General features: G+C 36.3%; 1 protein-coding gene and 1 pseudogene across 1 annotated transcript in view; both read right to left on the reverse strand.

Moving 5' to 3' along the window:
* Positions 1–21,486, reverse strand: part of Taf7l (TATA-box binding protein associated factor 7 like) — a 37,493-nt gene extending 16,007 nt beyond the window's left edge. The window contains exons 1-12 of the mRNA XM_078033990.1: positions 21,225–21,486; positions 16,501–16,568; positions 15,628–15,706; positions 10,917–11,050; positions 9,898–10,024; positions 9,633–9,688; positions 4,516–4,557; positions 3,246–3,390; positions 2,795–2,905; positions 2,094–2,360; positions 1,786–1,898; positions 575–634 (exon numbers count right to left, since the gene is read on the reverse strand). Of these exons, the coding sequence (XP_077890116.1) occupies positions 575–634; positions 1,786–1,898; positions 2,094–2,360; positions 2,795–2,905; positions 3,246–3,390; positions 4,516–4,557; positions 9,633–9,688; positions 9,898–10,024; positions 10,917–11,050; positions 15,628–15,706; positions 16,501–16,568; positions 21,225–21,480 (1,458 nt within the window). The 5' untranslated portion in view covers positions 21,481–21,486. The remainder of the gene's footprint in view (positions 1–574; positions 635–1,785; positions 1,899–2,093; positions 2,361–2,794; positions 2,906–3,245; positions 3,391–4,515; positions 4,558–9,632; positions 9,689–9,897; positions 10,025–10,916; positions 11,051–15,627; positions 15,707–16,500; positions 16,569–21,224) is intronic.
* On the reverse strand, positions 18,216–18,547 carry LOC110597044 (U6 snRNA-associated Sm-like protein LSm1 pseudogene; annotated as a pseudogene).
* Positions 21,487–22,178: the final 692 nt, after the last annotated feature.

Below are 22,178 nucleotides of genomic sequence, written 5' to 3' on the forward strand. Positions count from 1 at the left end.
TCTGCCACTTCTCCAACTTTATGTTAAGCAACTCTCTTCCTTGTTTAAATATTCCATAGGTCCTCAGAGAGGCCAAATTGTTTCCCAATGTGAAAACTTATATTTATTCCACCCAAAGAATCTTTTTATCTCAGTCTTGGCTTGGACTTATTCTTCAGGTCTAGGCTTAAATATTGTTTTCTCAGAGAGGTCTATCATGATCCCTCAATTTAATTTAGGATTCTCTTTATTCTAATAGCACCACTAACTTTTTTTCCTTCATAGCACTTCCTTACAATTTTTACCCTTATATTTGTATGATCATTTGTTTGCTGTCAGTATTTCCTGCTAGAGTGTTGGCTCCATGAAAACAACATTGTAACCCAATGCTTTTTCATTCCATAGGCCATCACTGTTAAATGAGTGAATTTTCACAAGGACCTTGATCTATCCTGATACACTTATTAGAAGATTTGTCCACCACTATTCCTTTGAGAGTAATAGCCAAAAATAACAATAGAAATAAGATTAGTTGTAGGGTGGGCAGTTCTTTGTATCAAATGTTTTCTGGTTAACTTAAAAACATACTTCTCACCTGATCATTTTTTTGTTTTTCCTGTATCTTAAGCCTCTCCAGCACAGAGTGTAGATGACTCTGGAAAACAAAATTGTATGAATGATTACTGCTGAGTCTCAAAGGAAAAGAGAACCAAGGGAAACACTTCGTTAAATGATTTGATAAGAAAACTGTCAGTTATATAAAATACACTCCTTTTCAAGAAATTAGTGTGTAAAAACTACTCCCTAACTATGTGCTATCCTCTTTGATTTTATACACTCTACACAACAGGCTTTTTCTAGTTTAGCATAAATCATTTGGCAATGGGGACCTATTAAAGAAGCTGTCTTGGATTCTGGTGCTAATTTCTCCTCCACTTCTGATTCCTACTCAATTTCCACTCACTACAGCAGAATATTGCTAATCTTAACTAATAGCACTCGTAGTAACAATAACCATAATAATACCACATACCTATATTTTTTGGAACATGTTCATAGCTATTATCTTTGGCTATTCTAAAAGAAAACTCCCAGAGTGGGTACAGTTTGTGTAAAGTTGCTCCCCTTCTATGACTACTGTTCTACAGGGAATGAAATCTTGTAAATAATTATCCAGATGCTTCAGAATTTCTCTCACTATCATGAGGGAAGCAAATGTTGCCTAAACACACATTTTCCTTTTGTTGATGCTCTTAAACATGTAATAATAAAAATAAGGCAACATATTTGTTCTTATTTAAGCATGCATCAGAAAAATTTAAAGATGAATTTAGCTAATTCTTTTCACTGAAATGAGTACATTTTGATACAAATAACAGGGTTAAATCTATGCTCTACCATTTATTGTGATTCTTAGTTACTTAAACCTCTTTGAGGTTCAATTCTTTAATTATAAAATGGGAATGATGAATGTATCTGTTTCAGAGCTTTGAAGATGAAATGAGATGATACAAAGCTCTTTATGTAAAAAAAAATAAAAGCTCTTTATGTGCTAATTGCATAGTAAATGCTCAATACTGGCATTTCTTTTGTCAAGTCACCTGTTACCCTCTATGAAATGCTTACATTAGATGACCAAAATTATGTAAGTAAAATGAAACAGGGCTTTTATTGGAGGTTTCTAAGAGGTTTTTTATGTTCATGAATGAATAAAAATACTGTATAAATATATGTGTGGAAATACAAAGATAGAGATTTTGAAAGTAAGATATCAGGATTTCTTTATACCAGCCATCAATAACTTACCTTGAGAGTCAGGTTTTCCACTTTTCTGATGAGATCCTTTTGTCTTTGTGCTTTGCTCTGAATCAGCTGGAGCTTTTTCTCCTTGTAATGAATGTGCTTCTGAATCTCCACAACTAACCGAAGTAGAGAGAGACTTTATATGTTTGAATGTAGCCTAAACTAATAGACTGAGATTCAAGTAAAGTAAAACCACTAGATATCTAAGCAAGGACTCTCAAATTTGGTCTTCCATCTGTTGTGTATTTAGCCTTAGGCTTTAGCACTGCCACTCATCTCTATCCCATCCCTTGTCTTTTCCTCTAACTTACCTATTGAATTGACACTTTCCTTTGTCTCATACTGGCTACATTCAAAAATTTTGGCCTGTAGCTCCCTTTCTAGAGCCTCTTCAGAATCATCTTCCTCGACCTCTTCCTCTTCCTCCTCCTCATCTTCATCTTCATCATCTTCATCATCATCTTCCTCCTCTTCCTCCTCTTCCTCCTCCTCCTCATCTTCCTCATCATCATCCTCATCCTCGTCATCATGATTATTACTGCTGGAATCACTGAACATCTCTGGAAGCATATCATATTCTATTGGTTTTAAACAAAAGGAGAATGAAAATTCTGAAGCTTTGCAAATGACTCCCACTCCAGATACAATTAAACTCCTTACCCTCAAATCCACTGGGCAATCAGTGGATTTTATAAATGTATTTTTTTTCCTTGCAGGAAGATTATTCCCTTCATGAAACAAGGAGAGGAAATACAAACACTAACATTCATTCATGTATTCCATGACCAAGACATTTAGAGAATCTAAGGGTCCATAGGAAGTTGAATACCAGGGATGGATGGGAGGTAGAATTCTAATCTAGAACACTTAAGGCACTGGAGAACCAATAAAAGGGAAGAAGGACAAAGGTATCCTTTTTCTATGACTGGCCTGTGAATCTCTGAATAATGATCTGGCATACAGTTAATGCCTGCACCTATCTGAAGCTCCCACTCTGTCTTTACTAAAATACCTGAGATATGGCCCTGCTTGTAGCCACTCATTCCTGGGGATATTGGAAAGCCTGGAATGCAGCCTTGACTTTCTATTTCCTTGGTTTCATCATCAGCAATGACTTCCCATCCTGAAAGGAAGAGGCAGTCAAGGGAAAAACAAAGGGAAGGGAGAAGGCACTGTTGAAATGGAAGAAGCTCTTTGTTAAAAGTGCTATTTAATTTTGTCCAACTTTAAGTCATTTGTATCTGTATTCCTAGTGTGGAGATGTGGCTTATATTAAATTACACAATAAATAAATTTCTATTACATGTATTTACTGTTCCTAGTTATTAAGTAACATTTCTCAAAAATCTCAAGTACTGTATATATACTTCAAAACTGGTTCACAAATACTGGAAGTGACATTTGTTAGCACATGCACATGGGGTGGAATAAACTATACAGAAAATATTTGGTACAAAGGATACGGGCACTGACAGCTTCAGCATCTGAACACAGCAGTCTCTTCACTTCTTTCTCCACATCTGGAGAGTCAATGTACTGAAGCAAAGTACAGGAGGGAATACCAGTGGCTTCATTTGACAAGCTATGCTTTGCAGGATTGCTTTTTTCCTATATACCAAGGAATTCAAATGATTAGTGCTCATCACACGCTCATCCTAGATGCTCAAAGTTCTATTTTATTCATTTTTATTTTAAATATATATATATATATATATATATATATATATATATATATATATATTTTAGTTGTAGCTACAATACCTTTATTTATTTATTTTTATGCAGTGCTGAGGATCAAGCCCGATGCCTAACACATGAGAGGCAAGCACTCTACCACTGAGCCACGACCCCAGCCCTTCAATGTTCTATTTTAAATAGTGATATTTATCACGAATTGGTGTGAATATACTATGTATACAACCAGAGATATGACAAATTGTGCTTTATATGTGTAATAAGAATTGTAATGCATTCTGCTATCATATATAAATAAAAAATAAATAAATTTTAAAAATAGTGTGATATTTATGAAAGAATCTTTAGCCAGGGTTTATATTTTTGTAAAATAAGCTTATTATTCCCAATTAAACAAATTATTTGAGACATTTAAACTTTTCAGCCTGCAATTCTATAGTAAAGACCTCCTTCAGAGGTACAATCCTTAGGCTCAGTTATTACTTATTTGCCCTGATTCTTACTGGCAAAGAACTATAATACCTATTAGTTATTTAGAAATAATTTGGTTTAAAGATCCAAATTCCTAGATTTCACCTCCCTGTATCTTTATTATTAGAGATGTTCCTACAAAAACTTAATCCTAACTACATGTTCTCCCTTTAATCCAGCTTTAGACAATTATCTCCACAGCAACCAATTTGTCATGCCACAAATAGAAATCAAGAGGAAATAAGCAATTAATTGTAAATAAATGTTGGTAAGGGTGAATCCTGGCTTCCAAGGAGTGGCTTTTGAAATAAAATCAGATAAAAATCAGACTGGAATATACAGGGCCACTGGCCACACTGTATCTTTTCATTTAGGAATTACTGGACATTCAACAATGAATTCATTATTCAGGAAATCAAATCTAGTATATGTATATGGGGAGTGGGTGTTAAAAGTGAGAAGGAAGGCTCAGAAGTAACCTTTATAATTTATATTATTTGTTTGGAACTAGTGAGCTATTTAAACACATTAAAAGTAAATGATGATGTTACATTATGATTTTTCTACCTCAGTAAAGGTGATTTCTTCAATTTGCTTGAAATCAGCAGTCTATGAAATAAAACATAATAAACAGTGAAGTTATTTTATGATTGCTCTATTTCAGTAAAGCTTCAAGAGCACTATAACTATTCTTTTTTTAATATTTTTTTAAGTTTAGTTGGACACAATACCTTTATTTTATTTATTTATTTTTATGTGGTGCAGAGGATTGAACCCAGCACCTCGCACATGCTACGCAAGTGCTCTAATGCTGAGCCACAACCTCAGCCCCATACAACTATTCTGAACTTAGTTTTACATTTAGTAGGCCCTCAATAAATGCTGCTGACTAACAAGAGTATAAAGCCCAGGCAACACATGGATTGAAAAACTCAAGAGTAAAGATATCAGTTCTCCCCAAACTGATCTATAAGTTTAATGCAATTCTGATCAAAGCAAGGCTTTTTGTAGATACAAACAAGCTTATTCTTAAATTTATACAGAAATGTATAGGCTCTAGAATGGTTTAAACCATCTTGACAAAGAAAAATGAAGTGAGAAGTTTTCTGATTTTTAAAACATTGCTTTGAGATGTGCTGGAGAGATTGACACATGGATCAGTTGAATAGAATAAAGAACCCAGAAATAAACACTCACAAATACGTCCAACTGATTTTTGGCAAAGGTGTGAAGGAAATAATACAATAAAGGAAGAATAATAAATGGTGCTGGATCAATTGAACATTCTTAAGCAAAAAAAAAATGAACCTGGAACTAAACCTTATATTTTTACAAAATTAACTAAAAAATGGATTGGAGATTTAAGTATAAAATGTAAAACTCTTAGAAAAGAAAAAGGAGAAAGTATTTGGGATCTGGGCTAAGAAAGACTCCTTAGATTTAACACAAAATGCAAGATCCCTTAAAGAAAATGAATTTAATAAATTAGACCTCATCAAAACTAAAACTTTTGCCCTTCAAAAGATCCTGTAAAGAGGATGAAAAGACGAAGCTACAGTCTAGGAGAAGATACTGGCAAACTACACATATGATCAAAGACTTGTATTCAGTATATAAGGAAAACTCTTCAAACACAACAATAAAGTCATTTCAGAAAATGAGCATAAGGCATGAACAGATGCTTTACTAAAATGTATATATCTGTGCAAAATGAACACATGAGATGTTCAATATTGTAGCTATCAGGGAAATACATACAAATTATTATTGCAATGAAATCATTATATACCTATCAGGATGGTTAAATTTTTAAAAATGGTGATATTATGGCTTTTGGGGAACAAAGGCAGAATGTTACGGTTTAGATGTGGTATACCCCCCAAAACCTCATGTGTGAGACAATGCAAGAAGGTTCACAGAGAAATGATTGGGTTGTGAGAGTCTTAATCAAATTAATGAATTAATCCTCAGGGATTAACTAAGTGGGAACTGAAGTGGTAAGGTGTGGCTGGAGGAGGTGGGAATTGGGGGTGTGGCTTTAGGTATATATTTGGATCTAGTGAGTGGAGTCTCTCTGCTTTCTGATCACCATGTGAGCTGCTTTCCTCTGCCACACTCTTCCTCCATGATGTCCTGCCTTACCTGGAGCTCTGAGGAATGGAGCTGGCCTTCTATGGACTAAGACCTCTGAAACTGTGAGCCCCCAAATAAACCTTTCCTCCTCTACAATTGTTCTGGTCAGGTCTTTTAATCACAGCAGTGGAAAAGCTGGCTAAAACAGAAATTGGTACTGAGAGTAGGATTTGTTGCTGTGATTAGCCTGACCATGTCGTTTTTGATCTTTTGGGAATTGGTGAGAGGAATTTTGAGATGTGTGGCAGTGCAGGCTGGAAATGCTTTAGATTGTTGTAAGTGGAGTTTATAGGGCTATTATAGGGGAGCTCAGAAGACCAGAATGCCAATAGGATCGTGGTCAGTGAAGACAGGGCTCAAGAGGGTTCAGAAAAGGAGAACTCTATTGGAATTTGAAGTAGAGGCCATTCATACCATTCATGTTATGTTCTGGCTGAGAAGTTGTCTACATTTTGCCACTGTCCTGAGACTTTCTGTGGAGATGATTTTAAAAGCAATGGACTTACTTTTTTAAATGTTTTTTTAGTTGTTAGTGGACCTTTATTTTTTATTTATGTGTGGTGCTGAGACTCAAACCCAGTGCCTCAAACATGCTAGGCAAGCACTCTGCCAACTGAGCCACAACCTCAGCCCCCAAGCAATAGACTTTTTAATCTGGTAGAAGAAATGTCTAGGTAACACAGCATTCAGATGTCGGCATAGATATTGCTGGCAAATTTTAGCCAAATTTATTATGATATTCAGTGGCAGAAAGCAGAGCAGAAATATTTGAAAAACTTGAACTTGAAAGGCAGTAGTAAAACTGGAGCTAAGAAAGTTGCAGTTGTTAAAGACATTACTGACACTAAAGAAATGCTAAGGACTTTGCCTAGAGACTATTAGAAAGATGGCTTAAGGGCATCTCAGGAGCTGGCAAGACCACACCTCTCTCAGGCTCAAGGGAGTAAAAGTGAAAATTCTCTTGAGAAGAGACCAGTGAGGAATCCTTCTGTACAAGGGGACCTGGAAAGCTTTTTTTAATATGCTCAGCCACCCAGACACTGAGAGGCTGCTGAAGCTAGGGTCCATGGAGGCTTGGTACTGCTCAAGATGGCAGCAGACCTTGGCATCAACCACATGGTGCTGGTTCTGCAGGAATGCAGGATGCTGGAGTTAGGGGGTCATGGAGGCTTCCACCAAGATTTCAAAGGAAGGCCTTGGAAGCCAGGCAAAGTGCAGTAGGGTCTGAGTCCCTGCAAGCACTCTCTGAGAAAGCAAGGTATGGAGATTTGAGGAGGAAGCCAAAGCTGCCGTGGAGACCCCTGAGATTAAGAAATGCCAGTGACATGGGATACTGTCCTAGGAAAGTCGCAGGAATTGAGCAGAGACAAGCCAAAGAAAAGCCACTTGCACTGTAACCAACATGGCCACAAGGGTGGAGTTATAAAAGCCTTTTGGAGAGAACATCACAATGCCATGTGCCCCAGATGCTGGACATAGAGCTACAGGACTTGTGTGCCCAACTGGATTTCCATCTTCCCTTAGTCCTATCCCTTCTTTCTATGTCCCTAATTTGGAAATGGAAATGTTTACTCTGTACCATTATATACTGGGTACTTGTAAATCGCTTTTAATTTTACAGGAGCTCACAATGTGAGTTGTCTTGAGCCTCAGAAAAGACTTTGGACTTGAACATTGAGCAATCTCTGAACTACTGAGACTATGGGGACTCTTGGGAATGGACTAAATGTATTTTGCATCATCAAATAAGTATGAGCCTTTGGGGGCTTGGGACGGAATGTTATGGTTTAGATGTGGTATCCCCCAAAAGCTCATATGTGAGACAATGCAAGAAGGTTCACAGGAGAAATGACAGGGTTGTGAGAGTCTTGACCCAATTAGGGAATTAATCCCCTGATAGGGATTAACTAAATAAGTAGTAACTAAAGTGGTAGGGTACGGCTAGAGGAGGGGGAAATTGGGCATGTGGCTTTAAGGTATATATTTGGATCTGGTGAGTGGAGTGTCTCTCTGCTTCCTGATCACTATGTGAGCTGCTTCTCTCTGACACACTCCTCCTCCATGATGTTCTGACTTACCTTGAGCCCTGAGAAATGGAGTCAGCCTTCTATGGACTAAGACCTCTGAAACTGTGAGTCCCAAATAAACCTTTCCTCCTCTGCAACTGTTCTGGTCAGGTCTTTTAATCACAGCAGTGAAAAAGCTGACTAAAAGATGACAACACCTAATGTTGATGAAGAGGTAGATAATCTGAATCACATTATTGGGGTGGAAATATAAAATGGTACCTTCCTCTGAAAAAAGCATGGCAGTTCCTTATGAAACTAAATATGTACCTGCCATACAACCTAATAATTGTACTCCTGGGCATTTATCCCAGAGAATTGAAGATTTATGTTCACTCAAAAAACCTGTTCACAGTTTTGCTTAAAATGGTCAAAAACTAGAAACAACCCAGATGTCCAGTTAAACACATTGGTACATTCATATTAATGAATACTACTCAGCCATAAAAAGGAACAAACTATTGATGCATGCAAAAGCTTACAGCATAAGGGCATTATGCTGAGTAGGGAAAAAGCTACTCTCAGATATTATATAGTGTATGTTTCCACATAGATGATATCCTAAAAATTACAGAGATGAAAAACCAGGAGTGTAAGGTAGAAGGGAGGTGGGTATGATTATATGAGGGCAAGTTAAGAGATCCTTGAGGTGATGGAAGTGTAGTATTCTAACAATGTAGGTGAGTACATAAACCTTCACATGGGATAAAACTGCATAAAACTAAATACATGCACCAAACACATGACTACAAGTAACATGGGATTTGAATAAGACTGGTGAACTGTAATAATGTTAGTTTCCTGTTTATAATCATTATATTACACATTTGAAAAAATGATATAATGGGGGAAACTGGGAAAGGGGCATATAGTAGCTCTCTTTTATTTCTTAAAATTATATGTGAATCTAAAATTATTTCAAAATAAAAAGTTCAATTGAACAAAAGAAGTCAAACCACAGTACTCCTGTAGCTTACCAAAGTTTCTGCAAGCCTGAAGTAAGGTAAAGAATATGACCACAATTCCCAAATCTCAGGTTCTATATGGGTTCATTTTAAAACTATATCTTGAGGGCTGGGGTTGTGGCTCAGTGGTAGAGCACTCATCTAGCATGTGTGCACCCTGGGTTCAATCCTCAGCACAACATAAAAATAAGTAAATAAAATAAAGGTATTATGTCCAACTACAACTAAAAATAAATATTTTAAAAAACCTATATCTTGAAATCCAAAAATAAAAACATGAGTTTCAAATTCATGGTCTTTTCCAGACCCCTAACAACTAGCCTTAAAAACAGGTCTATTTTTATTCACTGCTATATTCCCAATGTCTAACACACAGTGTCAAGCATTTAGCCCACTTTCAAATGTTTAATGAACATAAATGAATGAGCAAATTAATTTTTAACTGACTTTCTTCCTTTTCTTCCTGCTCATTATCCTCTTCTCATCCACCCAGCAGACACACAAATAGCATGAGACTCACCTTTTTTTTTGTTTTCCGGAATCTTTTCTTTCTGACATTCTTAAGTGGTGGAGTAACTAAAATAAATACAACACGGTGAAACATACTTATAACTGAAGGTATTTACATGTCTATCAGAATTTGATAGAGGGATCATACTATAAACTACTGGTTCATGACATGCCTTCCTTTAAGAGTGTTTGTGAGTCTAATAAACCAGGAAAGAGGTCCCTGATTCAGCAGATAAATACAGTCAGCCAGAATGAGCAAGGGGCAGGTGACTTACTTCCATGCTTCCAGATATATTTTTTTTCTGTTTCCCTTTCGTTATTCCCTGTTATACTGACATCAGTAGAGGTAACTGGTTCTTCCGGAGAAGAGTGAAGATCGCCATCAGCACTGCACACAAGCATCTACATGCAAAGATAAAACATAAAAATAAATAAATAAAATAAAGGTATTGTGTCCAACTACACAATACCTTTTAGTAGCAAAGATAAAAAGTTGGCTATAGCCACAAATCTTGGGTTAGTAATGAATCATGAACATTCTTACCACCATATATCCTGGAGCACAGAGGAGACTGATACTTGGTATTTCCAGAAAACCTAGTATTATGTAATAAACATTCATATTCTCTCTCTTGCTTTCAAATTCTTTCTCCCTCTCTCATTCTTATTCTTTCTCTCTCTCCCCTCTCTCTCCTCTCTCCAACAGCATTGTATATAGACTGTGAACTTTAAAAAAAAAAAAAACTGGAGTGTTTACCATTGCAGAGAGAATATGTTAAAAATGCATACATCTTAGCATTTTGATCTAGAAAAGAAATTAGAAAGCAATAATAGAGATGATGAATAAGAACCAATTTAAAGCTCCAGAGTTAACATACTACTTTATGTTAAAGTTCAGAAGATTCCAGCTGTTCGTATTTTTTAAATTTTTTTAGTTGTCAATGAACCTTTATTTTATTTATTGATATGTGGTGCTGAGAATTGAACCCAGTGCCTCACACATGCTAGGCAAGCACTCTGCCATTGAGCCACAACCCCAGCCCTGTATCTTTTAATTAATAAAAGTCGCTATAAATGGCAAGTAGGTGATTATAAAAGATATTTGAATGAAATAAGGTAGGAAAATTTCAAGATAAAACACTAAATCAGAAGTTAATATTTTTTTCCTGTGCAATTTATCTGGAAATCAGAAATGGCAAGTAATCTTTCACCAAATAGAAAGGAGTAATGGGAGAAAACAAAAGGGATTCTTGAAGGATGTGAGGGCTAGAATACTAAGACAATTAGTTCATACCTGGGAAATATCTGCAGTTTTGTAAAAGGTTTTTTTATCAAGAGTTTTCAGGCTTCCAATGACACAAGGCAAATCAACCAGCTTAGCAGATAGTGAGACATCTTCTACCTCAACAACTGCGTGACGTCTATCAGCTAAAGAGAAGAAGAGAAGATTAAAGTTGACATTTTCCTGATGAATTCCTAAGCCTCCTAGGTTTTAAATAATGAAGACTTATGTGGGACTGATTAGTTTTTCAGTGAAACCTACTATTTCTCAAAATGTTAGAATTATGTACACAATTGGTAAATTCTGAGAGAAAAGAAGGGAGAGTACATGGAGTTCATTATCCCAGCATACGTCACTCATTCAAAAGTAGCTAAGTTTCTTAATAATGATTGTGAACTAAATTTGGTTGAAGGAGAAAATTTATCATTTTCATCCAGAAAGGCAAATTCAATTAATTTAAATAAATTCCTTATTTTATTTATTTTTAATTTTTTTTCATGGATCACTTTCTTTTTATAGAGAGGATAGAATATCACATATATTCTTTTTAGCATTCCTCTTTTAACTTTAACAGTGTATTCTGGAAGGCATACCATATCAGTTCATTGAAATCTTGATCATTCTTTTTTTAATAGATGCATAGTACTCCTTGTGGATTTATCATAGTTTATATAATCACTCACTTAATCTCTCTCCCATATATCTACATTTATTTCAAAACTTTACAATTACAAAGCATTTTATAATGAATAACCTCCTGCATACATATTTTTGTTTTATTGATGAAAGTATGTCTTCGGGGTACAGGCCCACAAAGTCACTTGTTGGACTGAAAGGTAAATGTACCTGTAATTTTATTAGGTATTGCCACATTTCCCAACAGAAGAGTTAAACAATTTGCATTCCCACCAGTAATGTATGGAAAGTGCCTGTTTCTACACAACTTTGACAACAGATACATTCTTTATTTAAAAAAAAAATTTAGTTGTTGTAGATGGACACAATATCATTATTTTATTTATTTTTATGTGGTGCTGAAGATCAAATCCAGTGCCTCACACATGTGAGGCAAGTGCTGTACCACTAAACTGCAGCCCCAGTCCCACATTCCTTATTTTTTAAGAGACATTCAATAATGTCATCATATATGTGTTTTCAAAGGATTGGATGAAGAAAGAGCGTGATCTTACATTGATGCTACATATCAAGTTAAAATCTCTAGCTGGGAGCGGCTGGGGTTGTGGCTCAGTGGTAGAGTACTTGTGTGAGGTACTGGGTTCGATCCTCAGCACCACATAAAAATAAATAGAAATTTTAAAAAAAATTCTAGTTTGCTTCACAATGATAAAACTCTATACTTCAGAAATGTTCTGAACTCTAAGTCATGCTCAAATGTCTCAAATATGAATAAAAGAGGATTTTGGTATAATTTTCTAATATTAAGTGAAAACAGAAGATGCAGAACCATGTTTAACAAAATCTTTTTGTGTGAATTAACTTAAAATACGGAGAGATAATTTATAGTATTATATATAAAACTTTCTCTGTAAGAAAACACAAGAAGAAAGAATTAATACTGGCTATCTTTGGTATCAAGGTTGGGACACTGAAGCAGGCAAGCTTCATTTTTCCTTTTAAATTTATCTGTTTTAAGTTTTCTAACCATGAACTTGTATCATCTTTTATTTTTAAAGTGAAAATAGAGTTAATAAAGTTAAATAGAGTTAAGTGATTAGTGGGATTATGGGCCACATTTTATTTTCTTCTTTATACACTTTTCTGTATTTTAACAAAGCTAACAAAAATCAATCAATCTATCTATCTATCTATCTATCTATCTATCTATCTATCTATCTATCTATCTATCTATCTATCTATCAGTACTGAGGATTGAACTCAGGGGCACTTAAACACTAAGCCACATTCCCAGCCCTTTTATTTTTTATTGTAAGACAAGGCCTTGATAAGTTGCTTAGGGCCTTGCTAAATTGTTCAGGCTGGCCTTGAATTTGCAATCATCCTGCCTCAGCCTCCCAAACTGCTGGGATTACAGATGTGCACCACCACACCTGGCTAACTGTTTATTTATTTGGTGTGTGTTTTAAGCAGACAAACTCTAGATGAAAGCATTTATTTACTTTTTCTTTGGGCTTTTTTTAGAATTAACATGATTTTTAATTGACAATCATATTACATTTATGGGGTACAATGTGATGCTTTGATATATGTATACAATGTGGAATGATTAAATCAACATAATTAACATAGCTTTGCTTAATATTTTTTGGAGTGATACATTTGAAATTTACTTTTTTGGGGAGGGTACCAGGGATAGAACTCAAGGGCACTCAACCCCTAAGCCTCCACCCCAGCCCTATTTTATATTTTATTTAGAGACAGGGTCTCACTGAGTTGCTTAGTGCCTCGCTTTTGCTGAGGCTGGCTTTGATCTCACAATCCTCCTGTCTCAGCCTTATGAGCTACTGGGATTATAGGCATGTACCACTATGCCCAGCTGAAATTTACTTTCTTGCTAGGCATGGTGGTGTGGCCTATAGTTCTAGCTACTTGGGAGCAGAAGTATTGATTAAATCTAGGAGTATAAGCACCTTGGCAGCATAGCAAGCTCCTATCTCATAAGAAATAAAAAGAAGAGAAATGAAATTAACTTTTTTGTTATTTTGAAATATATATTATTACTGAGTATAGTAACCCTGCTGTGAATGGATCTGAAAACTTATCCCTTCTGTCTAGCCAAAACTTTGAACCTGCTGACCAGCAATTCCCTATTCCCTCTCTCTTCCCCCACCAGTGCTCACCAGTCTCTGGTAATCACCAATCAACTTTCTGGTATGAACTCGATTTTTGAGGTCCTACTATATTTGTTTTTCTGTGCCTGGCTTATTTGACTTAGCACAATGTCTTCAATATTAATCCATGTTGTTCCAAATGACAGAATTTCACTCCTTTTAAAGACTGAATAGTATTCCCATAGAGTACCAAAATTTTCTTTATCTATTCATTCCTTGATGGACACTTGGTTGATTCAATATCTGAGCTATTATGAATAGTACCACAATAAATATGGGATTACAGCTATCCCTTCAACATACTGATTTCAATTTCAAATTTCAATTTATATTCCCATAAATGGAATTGTGGGATCATACGATAGTTCTAATTTTAGTTTGTTGAGGAACTTTCATACTGATGGCTGTAGTGATTTACATTTCCACTAACAGTGTGCAAGGGTTTCCTTTTCTCTTTTTTTTTAAAGAGAGAGTGAGAGAGGAGAGAGAGAGAGAGAGAGAGAGAGAGAGAGAGAGAATTTTTAATATTTATTTTTTAGTTTTTGGAGGACACAACATCTTTGTTTGAATGTGGTTCTGAGGATCGAACCCCAGCCGCTTGAGCCACATCCCCAGCCCGGGTTTCCTCATCAAAACTTATTTTTCTTGCTTTTCTCCATGTTTTATTGATATATTATAGTTGTACATAATGGTGGTGTTTGTTGTTACATATCCATACATACACACAATATAATTTGGCCAATATCTTTCCCCAATATTTACTATGCCCTCCCCTTTTCCCTCCCCCTGGTTCCTTTCCTCTACTCTCTTGATTTTCCTTTGATTTTTATGAGATCCTCCCCTCGCACACCTTTCTTTTACATTTTCCTCTCTAGTTTCCACATATGAAGGAAAACATGTGACCTTTCACCTCCTGAGTGTGGCTTATTTTGCTTAACATAAGATTCTTAAGTTCCATCCATTTCCTGCAGATGACATAATTTCATTTTTCTTTATGGCTAAATAAACCTCAATTGTGTGTGTGTGTATATATATATATATACCATATTTTCTTTATACATACATCTGCTGATGGATACCCAAGTGGATTCCATGGTTTAGCTATTGTGAATTGTGCTGCTATAAACACGGGTATGCATGCATCGCTGTTGTATGATGATTTTAATACTTTAGGATAAATATGTAGGAGTGGTATAGCTGGATCAAATGGGGGTTCCATTCCTAGTCTTTTGAGGAACTTCCATACTAATTTTCATAGTGGTTGTACTAATTTACAATCTCACCAATGGTGTAAAAGTGTTTCATTTCCTCCATATCTTCTCCAGCATTTTTTATTGTTTCTACTTTTTTTTTTTTTTGTACCGGGGATTGAACTCACGGGTACTTGACCACTGAGCCACATCCCTAGTCCTATTTTGTATTTTATTTAGAGACAGGGTCTCACTGAGTTGGTTAGCACCTTGATATTGCTGAGGCTGGCTTTGAACTGGAGATTCTCCTGTCTCAGCTCCTGAACTGCTGGGATTACAAGCATGCACCTCTGTACTCGGCTATTATTTATATTTTTGATGGCTGACACTCTGTGTGTGGCTCTCTAAACCATGATTCCATCAAGAGAGAGACTATACTCCATTCTTTTTTTAAAAAAAATTTAGTTGTTGATGGACATTTATTTATTTATTTATTTATATGTGGTGCTAAGAATTAAACCCAGTGACTCACACATGCTAGGCAAGTGCTCTACCACTGAGCCACAACATCAGCCCCAGTAAGGGAGTCAAACTCAACACCACAGTGGTGGCTACTTAATCTATTCTTTTTCACATGTTTAGTACCTAGCACAATGCCTGGCACATGGCAACCACTTAATAAATCATTATTCAGTGTATGGTGAATGGATATTAACTACTTACGAGATAAGTCAATTTTTAGTTTATCCTTCATTTTGACACTTCCAGAATGTATTAGGCTCCTGACAGTAGAAGCATGCTCCTACAAAAGAGGTAAATTGAAAAATCACAAGTGTTAATTGTGTATTCAGCATCAAATAGAAAAGATCTATCAAATAGAACCCTCCCTTAAATAAAACCTTACATATCCCAAATGTTTCTAACAATTCCATGTACCAAGAGAGACCATGCATTATATACATTAAATTAGGATAAGGACAACTCCAATTTCATCATTAACTTTTAGTAGCTATAGTTAGTATCTTCTCTCAGCTCTAAATTTCTGCCCCTCTCTACTACCCTTCAGTAGTAGTTGCTAAGGAAAGGCTTTGCTACCATTTACTAGGTATATTAATTAACCCCAAATGGGGAACTATCTTTTTGAGTCCCATCCTTAACACAGCTTCCTAAGCTAAATAATGTTTGAGTATATGTATCAATGGGGGAAGAGATTCAAACACAATGCTTGAGATGAGCTTTGATAGCCTTCCATGGTGATCAATTCTCAGGAGATAAAGTTCTGGTCCTTCTCACTGCCCCTTTTGAAGTGACAAAAACAATTTTAGAAGCCTTATTTTGGCTTTCCAGGAATAGGCTGTTAGTGTTTGTGATAAGTGACTAGATATGTCCCAGTTGTTTTGCCAGGGAATCAACCCATGTGATAGTTAACATGTATGCTGCTAGAAGAATACGTACAAGAATAGGACTGCTTAGTAGAATATGATTCCTAGGAAATATTCTCAGTTTTTATAGCTTGAAATAGAAATGTTACAGAATCCAAGCAGAACTATACTTTTACACCGAAGATATTCTCTCTGAGAGACAAAAATTTCTTACCGGAGGCAGACGCAATATAAACTGGTTCTCAAGTTCATGAGGAGGTTCATCCTGATTTTTACTCATCTCTGTTTTGGGGTTCATGAAAACAAAAGAAAAAAAATACAAGAGAAAGTCACTAAAAACTCCTCTTACTCCCTCTGCTGACCACTTTTGATAGTACTGGTTAAATTATACACGATCTTGCCCATAATCCTCACTGGAATGATGTGTACAGTTCAGCAACATCTTATTTCACAATCTTGATTATATCTAAAATTCCACCATATCTCCCCTCCAAATATGCAAATTTTCCTAAGTCAATCCAAATTACATGATGTAATCTGATAAACAAATGAACTGAGAGCTGTTCAAAAATGATTTAGTCTTCTTAATGATATTCTTAGACTCTCCAGTAAGGGAGTCAAACTCAACACCACAGTGGTGGCTACCTAATCAAACTAAATTACCTCTGCATGGAAGAGTATACAAACTAAAGACTAAAATCAACCCAGTAATCACTTGCAGAAGTGTTTAAGGATGTTTTGAAATTAACAAAGTTTAAATTTTCAATATTTCATCCACTCTAATGGACCAATAGGAATTAAGCAATCCATAGGAGAGTAGGCAGATTTTTATGACTCTAGAGGGAGCATCAATAGCACTAAGCTACCTTGGGGGATTTAGGAGTCCAGCTCTCATGGCTAGACTGTCATTATGAGTATACCTAACTTCGTGGAATGGATGCATTTCTGAAGGAGTGATATGAATAGAATAAAATCTCATTCAGTTTATTCATTGTGAACATTTATTGTGTACATTCTATGTGCCTCGTACTATACTGAGTGCTTTAAACCTATTATTTCATTTAATCCTTGAAACCACCACTTGTTTCAAATACCCCTAAAAGCTATTTAAGTCAATCCTAAGAAGGATCCCTTTATTAAAAAAATACACTTTCAGATCTAAATAGAATGAGAAATTTATCTCTGCAATTTTCTTTTTTGTAAAGTGAATATATATATATATATATATATATATATATGGAAATGCAATAAATTATGAAAAATAAATGCTGATATTAAAATCAAAAATACACTTTCAGCAAATAAATAATCTTGTCCAAGTAGATAGGGTTTCTGGACAAATAATAATCATATATAATTATGGAGTACTCAGTGATGTTAGTGATCCATGTATACAATGTAGAATGACTGCATTTAGCTAATTAACATATCATCTTATATACCTATAATTTTTTTGAGATTCATATTTTATTTACAAGTCAATGAAAAATGTCCTCTGTAAACTCTGCTTTGGGATATGAAAAGCAATATAAGCATGTGGTTGCTGGCTGCACAGTGAAGTGTGTGAAAGGATTCTATGCCACTGTTTATTTAAACAATGATTCTGTTATTTAAAACAAAGCAAAAACAAAAACAAAATCCCACATGATTTCTTCATGTTGCATATGTGAAATAATCAAAAATAAAAATGACTTTTCAAAACTCTACAGTCTGTTCAAATGTGTTGGGTGACCAAGATGTCACTTTCATTCAATGACAGTCCCTACTCTCCAAAGCATAGCCTCTGAGCAATTACTTAATACTCATCAAGAGTATCTGCTCCGGGGCTGGGGATGTGGCTCAAGCAGTAGCGCGCTCGCCTGGCATGCGTGTGGCCCGGGTTCGATCCTCAGCACCACATACAAACAAAGATGTTGTGTCCGCCGAGAACTAAAAAAAAATAAATATTAAAAAAAAATCCTCTCTCTCTTTAAAAAAAAAAAAAAAAAAAAGAGTATCTGCTCCAGGAATGGACAGATCCTGATCTTTAAGGGCTTGAACTTTCAGCTTCTCTGCTTCTAGCTTAGTCTTCTGTTCAACCCTCTGTTCTTAGATTTCTACAATAGACACTTGCAGGAGAGGTGTATCACTCTCCTTTTCCATGTCCAAATTGAAAGCCTTCAAGATGGAGGCTTTCTTATAAAGCCTCCATCTTGAAGCAGGACCAAGTGCTTTTTGTCAATGTCCTTGATGAGGCTGGCAGTGCCAGGGATATAGTTCATTTTGAGCTGAGATGAGGCTGTAATGTACAGCAGCCACTGCAATTGCAGCCTTGGTGGGACCAGAACAGGAATGTCTTGTCCCAGACCGCTACTTCTGCCTGGCTTTCAGCTGCTGGGGTCTGCCCAAATACTTATAATTTATTCCTCCTTGCTGAGTGCTACTTTCTACACTTTAACTAACATCTCTCCATACCCCCACTAGCCTTTTGTGACTATCACTGTACTCTCTGCTTTTATAAGTTTGATTGATTTAAGGTCCACATATAAGTGAGAATATGTGGTTTTTCTCTTTCTGTACCTGGCTCATTTCACTTACACAATGTTCTCCAGGTTCATCTATGTTGCTTTCAAATGACAAAAATTCCTTTTTAATGCTGAAGAGTATTCCACTGTTATATATACCTCATTTTCATTAATAATTTTATCTGTTGATCAACATCTAGGTTGATTCCATAAATTGGCTATTGTGAATAATGCTACAATGAACATGGGAGTGTGGGTATGTTTCGCATACTAAATTCAAGTCCTTAGAATACATCCCCTGAAGACGGAATACAGGATCTCAAGTTAATAATTATTTATAATCTTTTTCCCATTTATTAGGATGATCTGTAATGGCTTGCACTTTGAGAATTAGGGCCCTTGCTTCTGAGGAAGGCTTTTTCTCAAAGGTGAAAGAAAGCAATTACATACATGAAACCTGACAAAGGCCTCTTATGTTCTAAGGACATTATGCTATGCAGGAAATTATAAGATCTTATATCTTTAGTTGGAATAAAAACTTCAGCTAATGAACTAATATTAATAATATTAATATTAACTAATACTAATAATATTAATATTAACTACTACTAATAATAATAATAGTATTAGCTAGTGAGCTAATACTCTGTAGACCATTAACTGGGATCTGAGTTTTGAATCTGAATCTCACATAAAAGCACTGGAACCTTCTCTTACCACACAGAAGTAGCTCTGGGACACTCTTAGGGTGAAGGGATTTACTAGTTATGATTTAACTCCTTCAGTATAACTTGAGAAACTATCAGAAAGGTATCAAAAGTATGAAGAAGAAAAAGAAAGCACCAAGTGATCAGCAGCTGAAAAGCAGACACACAGGGCGGGAGTGGGTGATACATTATTTGTAATAGTCATTTTTTCTCTTTTTTGCTTAAGAGTGTGTGTGTTTGTGTGTGGGGGGGGGAGGGAGGGAAAGAAAGGAAAATATAAGGAAAAGTTAATTAAATAAAGTAAATGAAATGATGAATCTTGGAGTTGGGTTCATTGCCTAATGGGAAAAAGTAAAGAATAGTTATGGTTGGGAGCAGAAACACAGATTATTTGAAGAACTAGCTACTAAGGAAGATTTTATCTGGTCTGTAGTAACTTTTAGATTTCTCAGCAGAACTAAGATTAGCACATTTTGTTCATTTTATTGCTTTTCTGACAACTGCTCTTTTTTATGAAAGAAAGAATTTAATAAGTGAAATTATTTAAAAATAGTTCCTGTAAATCACCCAAATAAAAGGTCTGGTGAAGAGAAGATGGAAACCCTGATTGGAATGAGTTTTAATTAATTTTAAATTTGTTACCTTCGTTAACCCAAAGTATTATATGACATTTACTCTAAGAAAGGACATCTACTTTTTCCCAGTAAGAACTGTTTGATGCCTAATTAAATTCACGGGTTCACCCTCCACCATCAGCCCTAGCTCCATCTCACTTTAATAGAATTACAATTCGAATTTAACTAGACGGAGCCTGTTTAGCAGCACCCTCCAGGCAGTGCAAGTCAATGCAAACCTAGGTCAGTATTTTTTTTTTTTCACATTTATGGCCGTAGGCTACAGTTTGGAGGCTGTAACCACTATCTCTCGGTCCTTATACCTGGAGCACTAAGATTCCAAAGGTAAAGTTCAGCTTACCTTGAAAATCTCCCATAGCCTTCACACCTCACCATCCAGGATTGCTGGAGCGGGCAACACGCCAGAACCCCCTGCCCACTGCCCAACTCACCCACTCCTCTGCCGACTCGCGCTCGTACCGGAAAGGCTGTGCGGGTTGGGACCCGCCTCTCTTGCCAGGTGGGTTCCCGGCAAGCCACGAGAAGGCTCCCGCTGGGGCCGTACGGGCGTCGGAGCGGGAGGCACGCGGAAGAAGCAGCCGACAGGTTGAAGAGCCCCGCTTGCGAAAGGAAAGGCAGGCCGCTTCCCGGAGGCAGCCGGCTCAAGCGTGTGGGGCGGGAATGCTTGAAAGGCGTTAAGCATTGAGAGAAAGCAATGACTTAGGGGCCACGTGGAGCAAGACCGAGGCTTTCAAAACAAGTTACTTTTTACACATAAGGGGAACGTCTGGCTGCCAGAGAATTTTTACCAGTACAAAGTAAAAAGAATGGTGCATTTGACTGCTTCTTGATTCCTTTAGGTTGGACAATTTGTCACTAGGCTAGGTGACCTCATTTGATGACAGATACACCACCATGCAAACTCATTAAATAAAGTCCGCTTCAAACTCCTTTAACATGATAAACCACTCCCTTTTCCTCTTCAAAATCATTCTTTTATCTACATATTTTTATGTACATATTTCTACCACAGTGGGGGTGGGTAGCAGTTTGCTTCTCCCAAAGAAGATACCCAGATTGTGGGGTGAGGGGAGAATTTTAAAAGCCACTTACCTTTGACTTCCTGTGGGTTTTCCAGAGTAGTTTTGTCAGCTGGTGTGGTGCTACTATCGGCATCGGTTTTAGCACCTTGATCGGCAAGAATTTCTGTGCCTTTGTTGCCATCAGTTTCCGCGCTGCACTCGCAAACGATTTCAGCACCATGGTCCACAGAAATCTGGGACTCTTGGTACTTCATTACTTCCAATGTTGGAGCTATTGTTGAATCATTTTCTGAGGAACTGGGGACCTCTCCCTCAGGGCACTCCATGATCCACTTCGTTGGGGGTTGGAATCATAAAATGGCTTCCAGTTTAGTCATGTGACCTGGAGTGTTCCAGAACTTTCATAAAATGATGACAGAGTTATGTTTCTTAAAGACATAGAGATACCACTAAAGACATTTTGATGCTTGTTAAAGATTGAAGCTGTAAATTCTCTACAGCTGACCTCTGATCTAACATAAGTGTAAGGAATATTTTTGTATAATAATTTCTTATAGATATATGATTTTTTTCATTCAGTTATGCTCAACTATTAGAGCTTTAGATCTAGACAAAATAGTTTTGATCCCTTTTAGAACCCATCCACTGATCTTTATTTTGGCATTATACTGTCGGGCTATCAAGAGACCAGTTTTGCATTTAGTATAGAATATGCCCGACTACCTTTAATAATGACTTGAAGGAGAATTCTCTTTTTGATTAATAAAATTGCTTAGTAATTGTTTGGAATCATATAGGTAATATAAATAATGTAATTAACATTCTTTGTGATGGATGCTACGAAGCTCAAAACCAAGTTTGCAACTCTCCTCTAAAAACTATGGGCCTTGTTGGCATCTGTCAACCTTTCCCTTATTTTAAATACTACTTTCTTTAGGAATCCCCTAAAAATTTTATCTTGCACAGTAAATAACAGTGAAAACTGCTCAATTCCCCCTTTTTAAGAATAAGATATAAATGTTAT

This window comes from Ictidomys tridecemlineatus, chromosome X (genome assembly GCF_052094955.1).
Source record: "Ictidomys tridecemlineatus isolate mIctTri1 chromosome X, mIctTri1.hap1, whole genome shotgun sequence".
Classification (NCBI taxonomy): domain Eukaryota; kingdom Metazoa; phylum Chordata; class Mammalia; order Rodentia; family Sciuridae; genus Ictidomys; species Ictidomys tridecemlineatus.